The 17,891-nt window shown below is 27.1% G+C and overlaps 1 protein-coding gene across 1 annotated transcript; it reads left to right on the top strand.

Moving 5' to 3' along the window:
* Positions 1–762: 762 nt before the first annotated feature.
* BGLU40 (beta glucosidase 40) lies at positions 763–17,605 on the top strand. Its single transcript, XM_028059038.2, has 13 exons — positions 763–903; positions 1,704–1,770; positions 1,999–2,057; positions 7,588–7,663; positions 7,941–8,012; positions 8,452–8,539; positions 8,635–8,890; positions 9,097–9,212; positions 10,247–10,455; positions 10,575–10,606; positions 15,155–15,257; positions 17,218–17,326; positions 17,425–17,605. Exons 1-13 carry the CDS (start codon positions 763–765, stop codon positions 17,603–17,605), a joined length of 1,509 nt encoding a protein of 502 aa, XP_027914839.1.
* Positions 17,606–17,891: the final 286 nt, after the last annotated feature.

The following is a 17,891-nucleotide window of genomic DNA, read 5'->3' on the forward strand; positions in this document are numbered from 1 at the left end:
GTGAATACATATAACCAATTATAATGAATAATCGAATACAAACTTTACCTCAAATATCAATTTTATAAAATTGAGTTAGGCCTAAAATCAATTTTCATAATATAAAATTAAAACCTATTAATATGTATAGAGAGATTTATTTAATATATTGTAAAGCCTGGTATCATACTCCCTTCTATTCTAAAGAAACTATGCTCTCTATGTGTAAAGCATCTTAGAGCAAATACATTGCATAGATAATTGCCAAGAAGAAATATACATTGTGATTAAGCCATATCCATCCACACTCATTGTAGTTATAAACTAATAAAATTCTATACTTTTTAATTGACTAGTGTTAAATTTAGTAATAAGATGTGTTCATTTATTCTTCAAGCAAGATAATATATTTATTATAGTGTTTGATATCCTAAGGTAAATCATATTCATCTCCGCCAACAAGAGGGGCCTCGAAAGCACAAACCTTCGTAGAAACCACCGATCGATGGGTAGGTTTATATGTGAAAAATGTCTTGCTACAGCTTATTAAATTGTGTTACTTTTGTTCTTATATCAGTGGAAGCTTGCAAGAATTTGAATCATCAACTGAAAAATAAATTAGAATATATATAAGATAAAGATCTTTACGTTATGCCCTAGAATATGTAGGACGGCCAAGTAAAATCACAGAACTTGATAATGTAATTTATTGTATGAAGAAGAAGGAGAAGAAATTATTTAGCCCTAGTTTTTGTTTGTTAATTGTTCCATTGAGCAAAATCCATGGCGTTGAGAAGAAGCAATGTTTTTGCAATGGCAGTGATTGTGAGTGTAATTTTTCAGATTGAGAAATGCATCTCAGAGATCAATAGGCAAAGCTTTCCAGAAGGTTTTGTTTTTGGCACTGCTGCTTCAGCTTTTCAGGTTTTCTTTCCACTCTTCAACACTCACATTTTCTATTTGGATCACCCCATTCATCAATATTTTTAAACAAATAATCACTTTTATTTGTGCAGTACAATATAGTTACTGTTCAAGAAAGTTTTTTTTTTTTTTAGATTTTGGGGGAATAACTTTTTGAACACTCTTTTTGTTTTTTCACATTCTTGAATATCTTTTTAAAACACTTTTTATTTTCTTTTTTTTAACAATTTGGAAAATATTTTTTAAAACATGAAAATCAAAAAAGGATTTTCAAAATAATTGTAATTCATAAGATTCTGTGTGAGTGGAATATTACCATTTTGAATAAGGAAGAGAGAAAAATGAAGATAAACATGTCATTTTAAATAAGAGAGACAAAAGGTGTAAGTTTATAAAAAGTGTGAGTGTAAATAGCAGAGCCTTATTTCACCTGAAAAAAGAGGGAACCAAATGGGCCGAAAATATAAAATTAGTGAATCAATACCCATCTTTCCACAGAGCCACACTATTATGTCAATTTATAATTTTAATTTAAAAAACAATTGGAATGAACTGAGTTATTTCTTGTAGATCCACCATCGAAGCACTTGATTCCTAAGATTTAACATAATATGCAAAGTAATATTAAGAAAAAAAATTAGCAAATATACCTAATTTCAAAACATTAAAATATATCAGGTAAAACACTTATCATTGTGAATTAATAAAAAAAGTAAAATTCTATAATTACTATAATATAGTTTTTATTTTTACATATTTACATATCTGTTGAATTAATAATATTGTTGATATTTTTATAGTACGAAGGAGCAGTAAAAGAAGATGGAAGGGGGCCATCTGTGTGGGATACTTTTTCTCATTCACCTGGTAAGATATTAAAAATGACTCTGAATAATAAAAAAGAAATGGAAAAATTTTCTTATGTGTGCTTAGATTAATCATTTGAATACAAATTTGTCAAGAATTAAAGTAATTTTTTATATTTTATTTGAAGAATATAAGAACATTGTAAATTCAACTAGTTTGAAAAGATTTTGAAAGGAAACACAATATGTGATTATGTTGTTACTGCAATTTGTGTTGCATTTGTAACAGGAAAAATAGTGGATAATACTAATGCTGATGTAGCAGTGGATGAATACCATCGTTATGAAGTAAGATGAGTTTAGTTGGTGGCACCATACAATTTTATGACAATTTTAGTTTCATCATAATCATACTGAAGTTTAAGAACCTGCTCCACTTAACAAACTGAACCAAATTAATTTTACTTATATATACCAAACTCAATTCAACCAAACATAAAATTTTATCATCTTTGATTTAAGTGTCTAGCAAATTGATATTTTATTTACTGAAAAAAATTATCAGTACTTTTTTCTTTCTACTTTTTTTTTTATTTTATACCAATTTTTTTTTTTTTTCAAATAAATGGTTATCTCAATCAACACTAAAAAGTTTATTAAATAACAATAAAGTTTAGAAATAGAAAAATTAGTCATTATATTTAATTATGTTAGACACTATTTTCTAAACTAAACATTATTAGTATCTAAAATAGTTTTTTTATTAACAAAAATTATAATTAATTTATAAATTAGACTTTAAAATTGATTAATTATTAAAGTTTATTTATTTATTATCATTAATTTTAAAATATAGACACTAATTTAGAATAATTGAATCAATTATAATAAGTAGATCGGTAACTAGAGAGAATAATTTAGATTCTAATTCACAAATTAATTATATTTTTTTACTAATAATAAATATTATTTTATATACGAATAGTTTTTAATTTATATAATGTATCTAACTTAATCAAAGATAATTATTTTTTATTAAATTTAGTTATTATTTAATACTTTTTTAGTGGAATTATTTAAATATTTTTTATTGAAGTTTGTAGTAATCATAAGGAAGAAGTAAGAGTTGTTAATTTGGTCCAGCTTACAAGATTTGGTCCTAAATCACATGGGCAGAGGTCAAAAAAGTCCACAGGACAAAAAACTACATATTAGAGAAGTCCACATGGGCCAAAAATCACCCTAACAGTCTTGTGGGTCAAGGCTAGTCCATGGACTCTCTTCTTAAACATGAAAAATGTATTAGTTTTTAAAATATATTACTAAACTTCCTATTGTCGACTTAGGTCGGCCAATCTAGACAATCAGCTCGTCGGCCCATCCAGAACATCGGCATGTCCGGACCGTCGGCCCAGGCCAACCGATTTCGATCATCAGCCCGTGGCCGTCCATCTCAATCGTTAGCCCGGATCGGCCCGTCTCGGTCTTCAGTCCATGTTGTCCCTAGCCCTTAGGCCGACCAGTCTCAGTCTTCGACTTGGACTGGCCTATCCAGACTGTGGGTTCGGGGTGACCGTTCAGATTGTGGGTCTAGATCGACCTATCTCAACCGTCAATCTGGCTAGAACTGTCCGAATCGTGGGCACGAGCCATCCCGTTCAGACCATCGGCACAGACTGACTCGTCCAAACTATGAGTATGGGTCGGCCCGTCCAGACAATCGACATGGATCGACCCGTCTGGACTATCGACACGGGCCAGCCTATCCAGGCCGTCAACACAGGCCAGCCTATCCAGGCCGTTAACACAGGCTATCCTGTATGGTTCATCAACATGGGCTGGCCCGCCCAGATCGTTGGCTTAGGCCAGTTTGTAGGGCCGACTTGTTCGCACCGTCGGAACCTTCCATACCGTCGACATGGGCTTGATGTTTGATTTAGACTGAAAAGATTCAAAGTGTTGTTTTTAGTGGGTCAAACCTTGACCCAAAGCCACTTGATAGAGGTCTTTGGGGACTGAAACTCTTTTTTGGCTCTTTCATTTGGACGTCCCCTAAAAGGGAGTTTAATAAAGTGTGTAACGTCCCATTTAATCGATAATCATAATTAAAGGAAACGTCACACAGGATAACATAGTCGCGCTGTCTTGGAACATAAGTATAACTCCTTACAATACTCAAGGCACACCACGATGGCAAAAGCCAAATAAGATACAAGGTTCAACAATACTCCAATTTAAAATTAAAGGCCAAGCAAATACATGGGCCATAGCCCTATAACGAAGCCTAAAGTAGTATAATCCAGTCCAGGCGGACTACACAGCGGAATCATCCATTCCCTGTTGACCTCGAGTGCCTCTCGCATATGCTCACATCAATAAATTGATGATCATCGCAAAAGGAGAAGAACCACATACAAGACAACCAAACAAGCAACAGGGTAAGCTAGAGTAGAAACAATTTATCATGCAGTCACATGTTATCACACAATCCAAACAATATTTATCAACCAATCATGTTATGACTTCTCAAACAATACACTAGACTCAGACTCGACTCATCCGGATTACATATAATCTAGTCGGATTCAGCGAATGCTTGCACTTGTGGTGGATATCTCTGCTCACCCCCGAGCTGCTAACCCCCGAGCTAAGTGTTACAAGTGGTACAAATCCCCCACACACAAGGTTATCTCTTAATGAGTTTCAAGTCTCCTGCTACTCTCACCACAAGAGTCAATCTGCTCTAAGTGAGACTAACTTACTCCTTAGAGTGTCAAGATGCAACATTACCTTGAATCCTTACCAAATTATATAGATGGGGCACCACCATGAACTCCCACTAATAGGGGTCATGGAATTACGTCCTGACCATTGAAGCACCACCATGAGGTTTCACCTAGAGGCTCATGGAATTACGCACTGACACAGACCAATCATACTCAATCAATCAAGTATTATTTATCATGCACATAACTCTCATGCCAACCTTTATAACCAAATCTACATTCATATTCCATGTTGAATCCATTCCAACTCATCCTTCCCAATCCGTGAAACCCTAGCTTCCCTTACCTGGAAAGGGGTTAGCAGAGGACTTCGACACCCAAACCGTGACGAACAGTAGCTCAAGCAATAGCTTCGAGGGCTTGAAAACAGTGGAATAAGCTTAAAACGAGTTCATTAAGACAACCCTAGTTGGAACTACGAAGAATGAACAGAATGGAGCAAGAGCATGAGTTGGAAGCTGACTTACAAAGAGTAGAGAACTGGTCTGAGTCACTTTATGAGAAACAGTGGCTGAACCCTAGCAGAACTTCATAGTTGCTCAAAGAGGAAGTAAGGGAGAACTATTTTTCTGAAATGATACGAATGAGTGGGTTAGGACAGGTCTTGTGTCATTTAGCTCCCTATGGACCAACCCTTAGGTCCATTAGACCTTAGGGTACCATAAAGATTGGGGCTAAAATAAGAGGGTTTTACAAAGTGTAGATGAGGACTGACCCATGAGTCAAGCGATTATGTCACCTTTAAATTATAATCTTACAATAATAAGTTTGTTGATTTTTTTTTCATATACTGTTTATCTCACTCATATTTATTTAATTTCAAACTCTTACTTCCATATTTCAATACTCAAGCATAAAATATGAGATTTTAATAATTCTTTTTATTTAAACCCATTGATATAAATTCCCGTGCATATATTTTAAATGTAACTAAAAGAATGTAATAAGTTGTACCGCGCAAATAAACTCTTTCTTTATGCGTTGAGTTGATTTTTCAAGTATAAATGGTGAAACCCGATTTCATATAATGTAAATGTAACATTTTATCCCACTATTACTTTAAGCTTTTTAATTTTGTTTTTATTTTTAAATTTACTAATTTAGTATCACTTATTTTGAAATAAATTTAAGTAGTCCATTTCCTTAAATTAAATTAATGGAAACGTTATAGATGGTAAACTTTATTCTTTATGATGTGTTGGTGGATAAATAAATATTGGTGCAAACATAAAGACAAAAATATAGTGTTAAAAACGTTTTATATGTTTAGAATCAATTTTTAATCATTGCAAGTGATTATAGTTTTTCATATGCTGAGATCATTAAAGGAGTAAATATTTCACCCAAAACCTTAAAAGCGAGTATATCACATAAGTATTAAGGAACATTTTCAAGTTGAAAGTTAATTATCTTTTTTGAAAGGGATTAATAACTCAACAAGTACATGTTAGTTTTAGAAGAGAATTGAATATTCATTTTTGAATATTTTAGAATACTTTTCAATAAGAGTGAGAAGATTAGTTTAAAATAATTTGGTTAAAGGTTTAAGAGTGTTTAATGAAGTAGACTCTTTAAAAGCTCAAGAGCGTCTGGTGTTGTAAGTATCAAACTGTCTCTACTCTACATTAGTTATAATTTCTTTTGTTTCTTATTAAAGCTCTTATTAAAGCTCGTCTCATTTAACACTCCAAGTTTAGATGTGAAGCATTGTTCACTTATCTTCTTCAATTTATGTAAAGTGTTGTCACTATAGTTTATTATAAAAAAATGAAAAAATATTTAAAAGAACTATTTAAATGAAAATCAAAACAAAAATATATGCAAAAAAAAACTATTTTAAGTTAATTATTTTTTTAGAACCAACAAAATATGTATGAAGTTATTTATTTGGTCGTGATAAGAATTGACATTGCTTATATGTACATAGATTAACAATGAAAAATTCAAGGATAGATAATTGTTTGAGTAAAAAGATTTTTGTTATAAAAATATTTATATGAGGTTGACAAGAAATGGTTGATGTTTTAATTTTAAAATTTTAATATTTTAAAGTAATTTAATGAGATCTTTTTTATAATTTATGTGTTTACAGGAGATTATACCTAATTCTTTTCTAAATTATACAAAAATAAGGTAAATTATATATCAATAATGTAGATATTGTGTGGATCTTATTTAGATGATAAAATAAAATCACAATGTTTGGACTACGCCATTATCAATTATAAGTTTTAGAGATTTGATCCAACATATATATATATATATATATATATATATATATATATATATATATATATATATATATATATATATATATATATATATATATATATATATATATATATATATTCTTCTCTTGACTTTATATCTTCTCAAGGCACTTAAATTTGAAGTGAACATGTTTCTTGCATTTATAGTAGACAACCCAAATATTCTAATATTTTGAATCCATTACTTGTCAAGATTGGGATTTTCTTCCTCTTATAAGCTTTCTTTCTTCGTCCATTTTTGATGAATATTTTTGGAAGTAAAAGATATTTCATCTTCTTCTTCAAATTTATTGTCTTTTAAGGCGGGATCGATGATTCTTTAGCCTTCATAGCTTTTTGTGAGAATGTTCTTCTTTCTCTTTTATTTAAGTGCAATGAATTTATCTTTTTTTTGGAGAAATTTATCTTCTTGAAGTTCTATCTCGTATACCTTTAAAATGTCCATGAATTCTTCTATTAAAATCCTCCCATCAATAATCCATACATAATAACGTTGAGATTGAAACACACTTGAAATGTTTAACAATTCATTATATCAAGTCCATTTTGTATCTCTTAAAAAATCATCACAAAGAACATTTTTTTTCTTTCTATAAACTCAAATCATAGTTGTCTCTCATTCAAAAAGTTAACACATGAATAATAATATACTTCATTAGGGTATCAGTTTGTTGAGCATATTATATAAACTTTTCTACACCAATTTTATTATGTAACAATCTTATTTACAAATATATTATTATGTAATGCTCACTAATTAATATTTTTTAGCCATTTATTTGATTTTCACAAGTATATCTTGAATTGTTTTTGCAAGTATAGGAAGATGTGCAACTTATGAAAGACATGGGAATGGATGCTTACAGGTTTTCAATTTCTTGGTCTCGAATTTTCCCATGTAAGCATTCTTCTATTCAAATATTTCGATATTTTTTAGTTGAAATAAAAAAATTATTATTTACATAAAAAAAACAAAAAGAGGGGAATATATAACATGAAAACAATTTTTCATTCTTACTTTTAATTCCTTATCCTTTCTCAAATCTTTAAATGAATTATTATACGCAATTATTTGCTAAGTTGCTTGAATATTTAGTATTAACCTTGAAAATTAAGGACTATTCTAGAATTTGAATTTTAACCTAAGTGTGTAAATGTAAAACTTAATGTGACAGATGGATCTGGAGAAATTAACCAAGCAGGAATAGATCACTACAACAAACTCATCGATGCCTTACTAGCCCAAGGTAAAAAAAATTTATTATTATCATCATAAATCATGTTTTAAAAAATTATTCAAATTTATACCTACACATTTATACATCCTTCATCTAGGTATGTCCATTTATAAAAAAATAAAAATAAAAATTAAACTCACATCTCTTGAAATTTTTTTGATTTACAACACTATTTAATACAAGTGGGTTTTAAGCCTAACTCAATCTCACAAAACCAACTTATAAGGTGAGGATTGTACCCACTTATATATTGTGAATTAGTCTTATCTCTAGTCGATGTGGTACTTCCAACACTATCCAACTTTTGTTTTTTTTTTATTTTTTATTTTACATAAAAAAATTTCTTTTGTTGTAAAAACATTAATTTTTCATTTATTCTTACATTATTGCACATGTAAATACCTTTTATAAGAGTCTAATCAATATGAACCCTAATATATATTTGTAGGAATTGAACCCTATGTGACCCTTTACCATTGGGACCTACCCCAAGCCTTGGAGGACAAGTATAAGGGATGGCTTAGCCCTTTCATCATGTATATGAAATTTAATTCACATTATAACTTGGAAATATTATATTATGGTGATAATAGAAGTAATTTATATGAATGTTTTTGGATTTATTGAACAGAAAAGACTTTGCAAGATATGGTGAATTATGCTTTGAAAAATTTGGGGATAGAGTGAAACATTGGATCACTTTCAATGAGCCTCATACATTTGCAATGATGGGATATGATCTTGGACTTGAAGCTCCTGGAAGATGTTCCATTCTTCTTCATCAACTATGCAGACATGGAAACTCTTCTACTGAACCTTATATCGTGGCTCATAATGTGCTTAATTCTCATGCAATAGTAGTAGACATTTATAGGAAAAAGTACAAGGTAAAGTAAAAAATCTAAAAAAATAAAATAATATTAAACACTTATTTTAATATAAATATGAGTTTAAATCACACATTAAATACAAATATTAAAGTTGAACATCATATTCATAAATTTATTAACAAATATCTTATTATTGTTATATTTGTCATGAATATTTTTAAAAGATGAATGATTTATGTATACAATAATGGATTGTTATGTAGAAAATACAAGGTGGATCTATTGGGATATCTCTGGATGTGATTTGGGTTGAGGCAGCAACAAACTCAAAAGAAGATATTGAAGCAGCACAACGAGCCTTAGATTTTCAACTTGGCTGGTAATAATTATTATTATGTGCAATCTTTCACATCAAAAGTTTCATGTTGTGAAGAAGGACAAAGACCACCTAATTAAATATCTTCACGACAAAGAAATTTTCAAAGCAACTTTGTTGAATTTGTTGAATTCGTATCCTGATTTTGAATTTGCTGGGGAAATATTCTTCATAAGTATTTCGAGGCATACATGTTAAAAGTAAGAATTTGAAGAAGTTATATAGAAGAGTTTTTAAAATTCTTTTATTCATAAATTAATTTTAATTTATGAAAAAAATTAAATATGTATTTAATCTTTATACTTACATAAAATTGTGAAATTGAAATTTGTCTCATATCACAAAACTTTGATATTTTAATCTTCAATCATTAAAAAGTAAATAAATATAAATTTTTTTAACTTAACGACATTAACTCAACTCTTTTTTTTTTATGTGTTGAATGATATTTTAAATTGACAATTAAATTGTTTATACAAATTATTGTATTTCAACTCAAGTGCCAATCTAAATACACAAAAATGTTAGTGTCGTTGAGTTAAAAAAATTATATTCTTTAACTAAAATATATATAATATTAATGAATTTTAATTTTGTATTTAAATTTGAAGATTAAAAATATATTTAATTAGATTATTTTTCTTTTATATAAATATAAATGGAAAAGCTTGCACAAAATTTAAAAATGACATCTAACAAATTTACGAATTTAATAGTTTTTTGGAATGTTGATTCTCTATTAAACCTTTCCAAAAATAAACTGATTTTAATATTTTAAAATATATTAATCTTTTAATATATTAAAATCAATATATGTTAAAAATACATAATTTTAAAAAACTATCAAACAATATGGATTTAAAAAATTTACAGTATTATTTAACGTCCGCTAATTTGCTTTTTTTATTATTTATATAATTACAAAAATTATTCTTTCAACTATCACATTATCTTTGAAAATAATTTTTAAAGTGGTGGTTTGAGTGTAAAAAATAATTTTTGAATTGAAGAAGTATAGTTGTTGAATTTGTTGACAGGTTTCTAGAGCCATTAGTTTTTGGAGATTATCCAAGCATAATGAGAAGTAGAGTAGGTAATAGGTTACCAACATTTTCTAAATCTCAAGCAACTCTTCTTAAAGCTTCATTAGATTTTGTTGGCATTAATCATTACACCACACTTTATGTCTACAACGTCGCCGTTTCGCTTCATGATTACATTGAAGATTCTGGTGTCCTTACTCTTCGTAAGTTCAAACTAAATTCTCTTCTTTTTCTTCTATTATTCCATGACTTATTATTTGGATGCATTTCATTAATGTAGACCTAATTCACTTTTCTTATGCTGTTTTCTCATTCATTTCAGCATTTAATGGTACCAATGTCATTGGAGAAAGGGTGAGTTTCATAATTTGGAATATATTTTTCTGTTTAACTTAATGAATGCATTTGAATCATAATATAATATTATTATGACAAAGATCCATGTTGTGCTTAGATCATTATTTATTTTTACCAAAAAAGTTATAGATAATAATTAATTTTAGTAACAAAATATGTTTAAAAATCAATTCTTTAGTTAAAGACCAATTTATAAATTAAATTTTTAATAATCAAAATTAATATTAATGATTGATTTAGAGATTAATTTACAATAAAAATTATTTTAATTATTAATTTATAAGTCAATTATAAATTTTTCATTCATAATAAAAACTATTTTAGTTACAATAATTTTTAATTCATAAATTAGCATTTAAATTAATTATTATATGCATATTATTTTTATTATTAAATTTAATTATTATTTAATTTTTTTTTGTAGTTTATTTTATGATTTCACGTGAATGAACACAGATGTTATATTTCCTTTTAGTTGTTGATGTAACTTTTTGTATTAAAAGTAGCAAAAAAAAATATGAGAAAAAATATTAAGTAGAAATTAGGTTTAATCAGTCGGATGATACTCACTTTTGTTTGGATATGTTAGTCTAGTATCTGTTTTTAAAAATATGTCAATTGAGTCCAAACTTTTGGAAATATGTCTCAATTAAGTCTTTTTTAAGAAAAAATTATTAATGTCGTTAATAGTACTGATATTTAAAATGACTTACAACAAAATTAAGTATTGATATTTATATTAAAATTTAGTGGTAAAAATTATGAATAAAGTTAACGACATTAATAATTTTGTTCTAAAAGGGATCTAATTGAGATACATTTTCAGAAGTTGAAACTCGATTGACACACTTTTAAAAATGAATATCAAACTAACATATTTAAACAAAAGTAGGTATTATCCGACTAATTAAACCTAGAAATTATTATTCTTTAATCATATTTGTTTCAAGATACTAACAAATGAAATTCGTTGAATGATTATTTGTTAGAAGTCATGGATAAAGTTGTGAGACAAATTCTTTTTAAACAATTTTTTATTTCCCAGAAAAAAAAACATTTATAATAAATATCACAATTCAATCCCAATTGCTAAGAGAATAAATTTTGGCATAAAAACATTTAAGAAAATGAAGAAGAAATTGATAGACTTAACTTCCAAAAATGTGACTTACATTCATAATTTTAAAAATATCACATCATTTTCTTTTATACTTTAACCAATGAAAATACATGCATTATATGCAAGCCGGTTAATATTTTTTATTATTGTTATAATTATAATTATAAAATTAAAATAATTTTTGTAATTTTATTATAAATAATTTTTATTTATTTTGTAAGTAGTTTTATTATTATAAAAATATTAAACTTAAAAAAATAGTTATATAAAAAATGATTAAATTTCAAGAAACGATCACTTAAAAAGTAAAATTGATAAAATAATTATTTTAATATAAAAAAAAATCATATAAAAAAGTAAAATTGAAAAATAAATATAGACATCGAAAAGAGAAGTTTCCTTTATACATATATGAGTGAAAACACATATCCTACACCATGTTTGTGTTCACTTTTTGTTATAAAAAATAATGAAATAATAATAATAATAATAATAATAATAATAATAATAATTATTATTATTATTATTATTCACTTTTTGAATAGTTTTATTCACTTCTAAATTATTTTTGTTCATTTAATTTACAAAAATAGTTAAATTTAAAAAAAAGGTCATATCTAAAAATATTAACTTGAAGGATAAAATTAAAAAAAAAAGACAATAAAAATAAAAATAGAAAGGGGGTTTCTTTCTACACCGCCAATATTTCTTCTACACCCCAAATAATTTTCCATTTCCAAAAGTATCCCTCGACCATTTGACGACCAATAAATTTAAAAAAATAAAATTAAACTCACATTCTCTCTCTTATTTAACGAAAACTAACTCACTCACTCACATCTCACCCTAACCCTAAAAGCACAGCGCCAGAACTCTCCTGCCACCCCTCACGAAACTTACATTTTCTCTTTCTCTTTTCTTCACATTCTCTCTTTCTCTTTTTTTCACATTCTCTTCCATTGTGGTCCTTGTGTTGCTTTGTCTCTTCTTTCCCGTTCACTCCATAGACATTTACATAGGTAAAATCCTCTCTGTATTGTTGATGTAAATTATTTTTAATGATTTACAAATAGGGTAGAGTAGAAGTGTTTTTTTTTATGCTTTGATATTGTGAAACCATTAACCAAAAGTGAAAGCCACGGATCTGAAACGTGAACTCGATTATGACAATCAGAAGTCGACTTCCGGTGAAGCAATCGACTTTTGGTCAAGGAACACGACTTTCAGTGAAGGAAAACAAAATTGAAAATGATCACCGGAAGTCCACTTCCGTAGGATAAAAACACGTACTGGAAGTTGACTTTCGTAAGTGAAAAATGGTTAAAATTGAAAATGACCACCTGAAGTCAACTTCTGTAAGATAGAAACACATACCGGAAGTCGACTACCGTAAATGAAAAATGGTGTTGAAAACCCATCATCGGAAGTCGACTTCCGTAAGTTAAAAATGGTTTTGAAAAATATCACCGAAAGTCGACTTTCGTAACTTTATCATGGGTCCGAATGTGAAGAGATTTTCGAAAGTGGATGAAATTTGAAATTTGTTAAGTGAATTTCCAAAAATTGACTTCCATAAGCTTATCATTGTTTCTAGAAATGAAAAATTAGGAATGTTACTTCCGGAAGTCGACGTCCGGTTAAGTGTGTTTCCGAAAGTCGACTTCCGATTCTTTTAGTTTAAATTTTGTATTCATTATTTGAAATTTTATTATTTTTAATATTTCTTAAATTTTTAATTTATATTTTCTATTTTAGTTTTTATGTTATTTTTATGTTGTAATTTAAAATTGTAAATAATATTAATTTTAATATGTTTTTGAATTTCTTTATTATAAAGTATAAAAATAATAAAACAATAAAAAATATAAAAAAATAATAATATTCACGCAACAATAAATTAAATATAAAATATAAGTAAATTAAAATAAAATAAAGCGTAAGTAAACAAAAACAAAATAAAGCATAAATAAATTAAATTAAAATAAAGCATAAATAAATAAAAATAAAATAAAGAATTAATGAATAAAAATAAAATAAAACATAAATAAATAAAAATAAAATAAAGTATAAATAAATAAAAGAAAAATTAAGCATAAATAAATAAATAAAATAAAGCATAAATAGGTAAAAAAAATCATAAATAAATAAAAATAAAATAAAGTATAAGTAAATAAAAATAAAATAAAGCATAAAAAAGTAAAAATATAATAAAGCACAAATACACAGTAAACCTTAGAAAAATATCAATTTAATCAAAATAAAAATAAAATAAAAATTCTATAAGTCTTACTTAATCAAAAGTCTCAAAACTATTACAATTCCAAAAGAGTGTGGATATGATTAATATGACTTCCGAAAAAATTAAATACTGGAATTTGACTTCCAGTTTTGCGTCAATATATAACAAATACCATCACTTGTGCGTAACTTCATAATTACTTAATTATTACTTTTACTTGATTCACTTTTTAATTTTCATTTAATTTTTGAAGGGCATAAATGAAATAGCACAAAACTTTGGAGGTGTAGAAGAAATATTGGGGGTGTAGGAAGAAAACCCCAAATAGAAATTGCCTCTGTATTTAGATAAAGATAAAGTAAAGAAAAGGATAAAGCATACCCATTATACAATTAAGCTTTAACCACTGTATTTCTCTTCTCCACTAATAGGATGTGGTTTATAGTTTAGTAATGGATTCTGTTATTTGAGTTTAAATGAAGAAGACTTCTCTATTGATATTCACACCCCCTTTTTGGCCAAGCTCACAAAGCTACTACTAGATTAAGCACAACTATTCCTACTATTGACACCACTCATATACTATGTTCCCCCTACCTTGGAACAAACATACTCACATCTCATATGCATATTTAAACTATAAATTTAATTAAGTTCGAAAGATTTAAATTTACTTTGTGTGGCACTTCTAAAATTAATTACACCCACTTGCAATTATTGCCTAAAACAAAATACCCTACATTTAGCCTTTTAAACTTTGATGTTAATAACTTATACATTATCTTAAAAAGATGAAGGTCAAGCCTACAAGATATACAACTATATTAGAACATATCTAATGTGATTTTTGTTATAAATAAAAAATATATTTTAATATAAATACTACAATGAAATAGTTTTAAATAGAATAGTTTATAGAAGAAACTCTATTCAATTTTATGGAATCTATATTTACAGTACTCACAATAAAATATTATTTTTAAGGGTAAGAAACTTGCATAAAAACTTCCATTAAAAATGGTAATAGAAGCTTGTACACAGTTTTTATTTATGCAATTTATATCTTTATTATCTTATATTTTGTGTATATTCAATTAAGCTTCTTAAGCTTTCGTTTGAATTCATCTAAATAAATTATTTTAATATTTATGAATAATGATAATGATATTCAAATTATTACTTGCAGGCAAATTCTTTGTGGTTGTATATAGTCCCACACGGGATGAGGAGTACAGTGAATTACATCAAGCAAAAATACAGAAATCCTCTCATCATTATCACAGAAAACGGTAATCTTAAAAGAAGAAGCAAATTTTGAAGTAGAATGAATTACATCAAACATAAATGCGATTTCTTAATGATAATATAAATTTGAAATTTTCATTTAGGCCTCGCCACTATAAAAATATCTATTAAATAATAATTAATTTTAGTTACTAAATTTCTTTAATTATTGATATGAATAAAAAAATTATAATTATCACTAAATTAGTCATTAATTAATTAAAGACTAATTTAGAAACTAATTCTTTTGATAACTAAAACTTTAGTAACTAATGTTTAGTGATCCATTTATAAACTATTTTCTTTGATAGGTAAAGTTTAGAAATTAATTTAGAAATTAATTATAATTTTTTATTCATAGCAATAACTATTTTAGTAACGAATAATTTTTTAATTTTTAAATTGATATCTAAATGGTCATTATAGTGACTAAAAATTATTAGTCCCCAAAATTAATTGTTAATGAAAGATTTTATTGTACTTTTTACACATAATGTGTTTGTATTTACATTTGTGTTTTAGTATATTGGTTTTATTACATGCCATCTATCACTTCATTATTTTGCCTTTTTTTTACATAGCTTATTTTTAACTATGTTTGTTAAAAAATTTCTTAAAAACTCAAATTTACAAGTTGCCAAAAAATTTATAAATTAAATATTATCTGACATAGAAAGTGAAACATATAAGATCAATTAAAGTTATAATCGATGTAATATGTCTCCATTTAAGATTATAGTTACACAATTTTGTATTTGCAAGATCTTTATACATCGATTATTATATTGATGTAAAATGATTCCCATACTATATCAATTAAAGTTATTAATGATATAGAAAGGTTCTCGTACCAAATTAGTTTAAATTATAATACTAATTTAAAATAATAAATTATCCTTAATTCTACTACAGATTAACAAGCATGATTATAGTTTCATAGGATAAATCTAATGTAGATTATATGAAACAAATTTGCCAGCTAAGACATTGTATACCATAATAACACTAAAAAGAGATTCATTATTAATTTCAAACACAATAGAAGAACTAAAAATACATTATTTTGTAGTTAAAACATACACATGTTACTATAAATTTTATGTTTACATTTGACTTTTTATCTAATGAACAAAACAACAAAGGAATATTGTTTGTTGAACAAATAATCATCAGTTGCCAATGATATGTAAATTAAAGATGTTGATCAATGATATTATCGTATTAATTATGTAACATTTATAATGAGTGAGTTGTACTGACACATTCATAAAATGGGCGACATAAATCTTATTTTCAAATTGTTGAATCTACACCAAATGTAAGTTTAACATTGCATCTTTGTATGCCCATACTTTTGTATTATTTAAGGCTCAAATAAATAATACAAATTAATGCTCCCTGTGTTTAGAATTACTTAATTTACATACCAACATTATTGACATAAATATCAATCACAATGAATCCTTTTATCAAACATAAGTTCAATAAATGATATATAGTTATAGTTTATGTACATCATCCATAGTTGTAGAATTGCAATGTTCAAGATCGGTAAATGATTTCATAAACATCTTGCATGTTTATATTCAATGGTACATTTCCATTGTCGATGTCAAAGATTGTTGCATCTCAAGGTATATCGTAAGATGTTTGAAACGAGTCATGTGAAACCTTAACCAATTCTTGTATTAGATAAACATGAGATTGGGCCTCAAAGATAACATCAAAGGTAATTGTTTTTTTTTTGTCTCCTCCTAGGGTACTACATGACATAATGACAACACTAGACATGTTATACAATTAGTTTTTATTTTTTTTATAAGATTGAACGTATATGGTAATACAAGTTTTATATAGTGTTCATCTTCCATAGTTTAGAAAAAAAAAACCATTGTTTGTCATATCTTTCTAATTTATTAATCACTTTTATTATAGAGCTAATTCACATGCTTTCACTTGTCATAGGGATGGATGATCCAAATAACCCATTTATCTCCATCAAAGATGCTTTGAAGGACGAGAAAAGGATTAAATACCACAATGACTATTTAGTTAACCTATTAGCTTCAATTGAGTATGTAATTAATTTTATGATTATGTAAGTGTTTTTATATGATTTGGTTCCTACATATAGTTATTAAGCTAATAAAACTTTCATGTTATTGTTTACAGAGAAGATGGATGCAATGTAAAAGGCTACTTTGCATGGTCACTACTGGATAATTGGGAGTGGCAATCTGGATTCACTTCTAGATTTGGTCTATATTTCATTGATTACAAAGACAATTTGAAGAGATACCCAAAACAATCTGTTGAATGGTTCAAGAACTTCTTGAAATCGAAAAATACATGATTTAAATTTAGTGAGAAATTGGAAATGAGACATGATATTTGACTTTTAAAACTTGCATAACTTATTTGTAATACCAATAATCATATGTAACTAGGTCTAGGAAGGTTGATAGAAAAGTCTTTCAATTGGGTAACATATTATTTGAAAGTGACTTTAATTTGGCCATTACGCTTTAAATGGAAATTTCAAGCATTAGAAAATTTAATCACTATTAAGATTGTATCAATAAGCTTTCAAGTTGTCTAATCTTTAGATCGGAAGAGTAATTTGTTAAGTAATCCACACA

The sequence above is a fragment of the Vigna unguiculata genome, chromosome 2 (genome assembly GCF_037176805.1).
Source record: "Vigna unguiculata cultivar grain cowpea cultivar isolate G323 ecotype 2 chromosome 2, ASM3717680v1, whole genome shotgun sequence".
Taxonomy (NCBI): Eukaryota; Viridiplantae; Streptophyta; class Magnoliopsida; order Fabales; family Fabaceae; genus Vigna; species Vigna unguiculata.

Coding starts and splice junctions, on each gene's coding strand:
- BGLU40 (XM_028059038.2), top strand. CDS start 763: ATGGCGTTGAGAAGAAGCAATGTTTTTGCAATGGCAGTGATTGTGAGT. Junction 9,213..10,246: donor TTAGATTTTCAACTTGGCTG/GTAATAATTATT, acceptor ATTTGTTGACAG/GTTTCTAGAGCCATTAGTTT. Junction 17,327..17,424: donor AACCTATTAGCTTCAATTGA/GTATGTAATTAA, acceptor TATTGTTTACAG/AGAAGATGGATGCAATGTAA.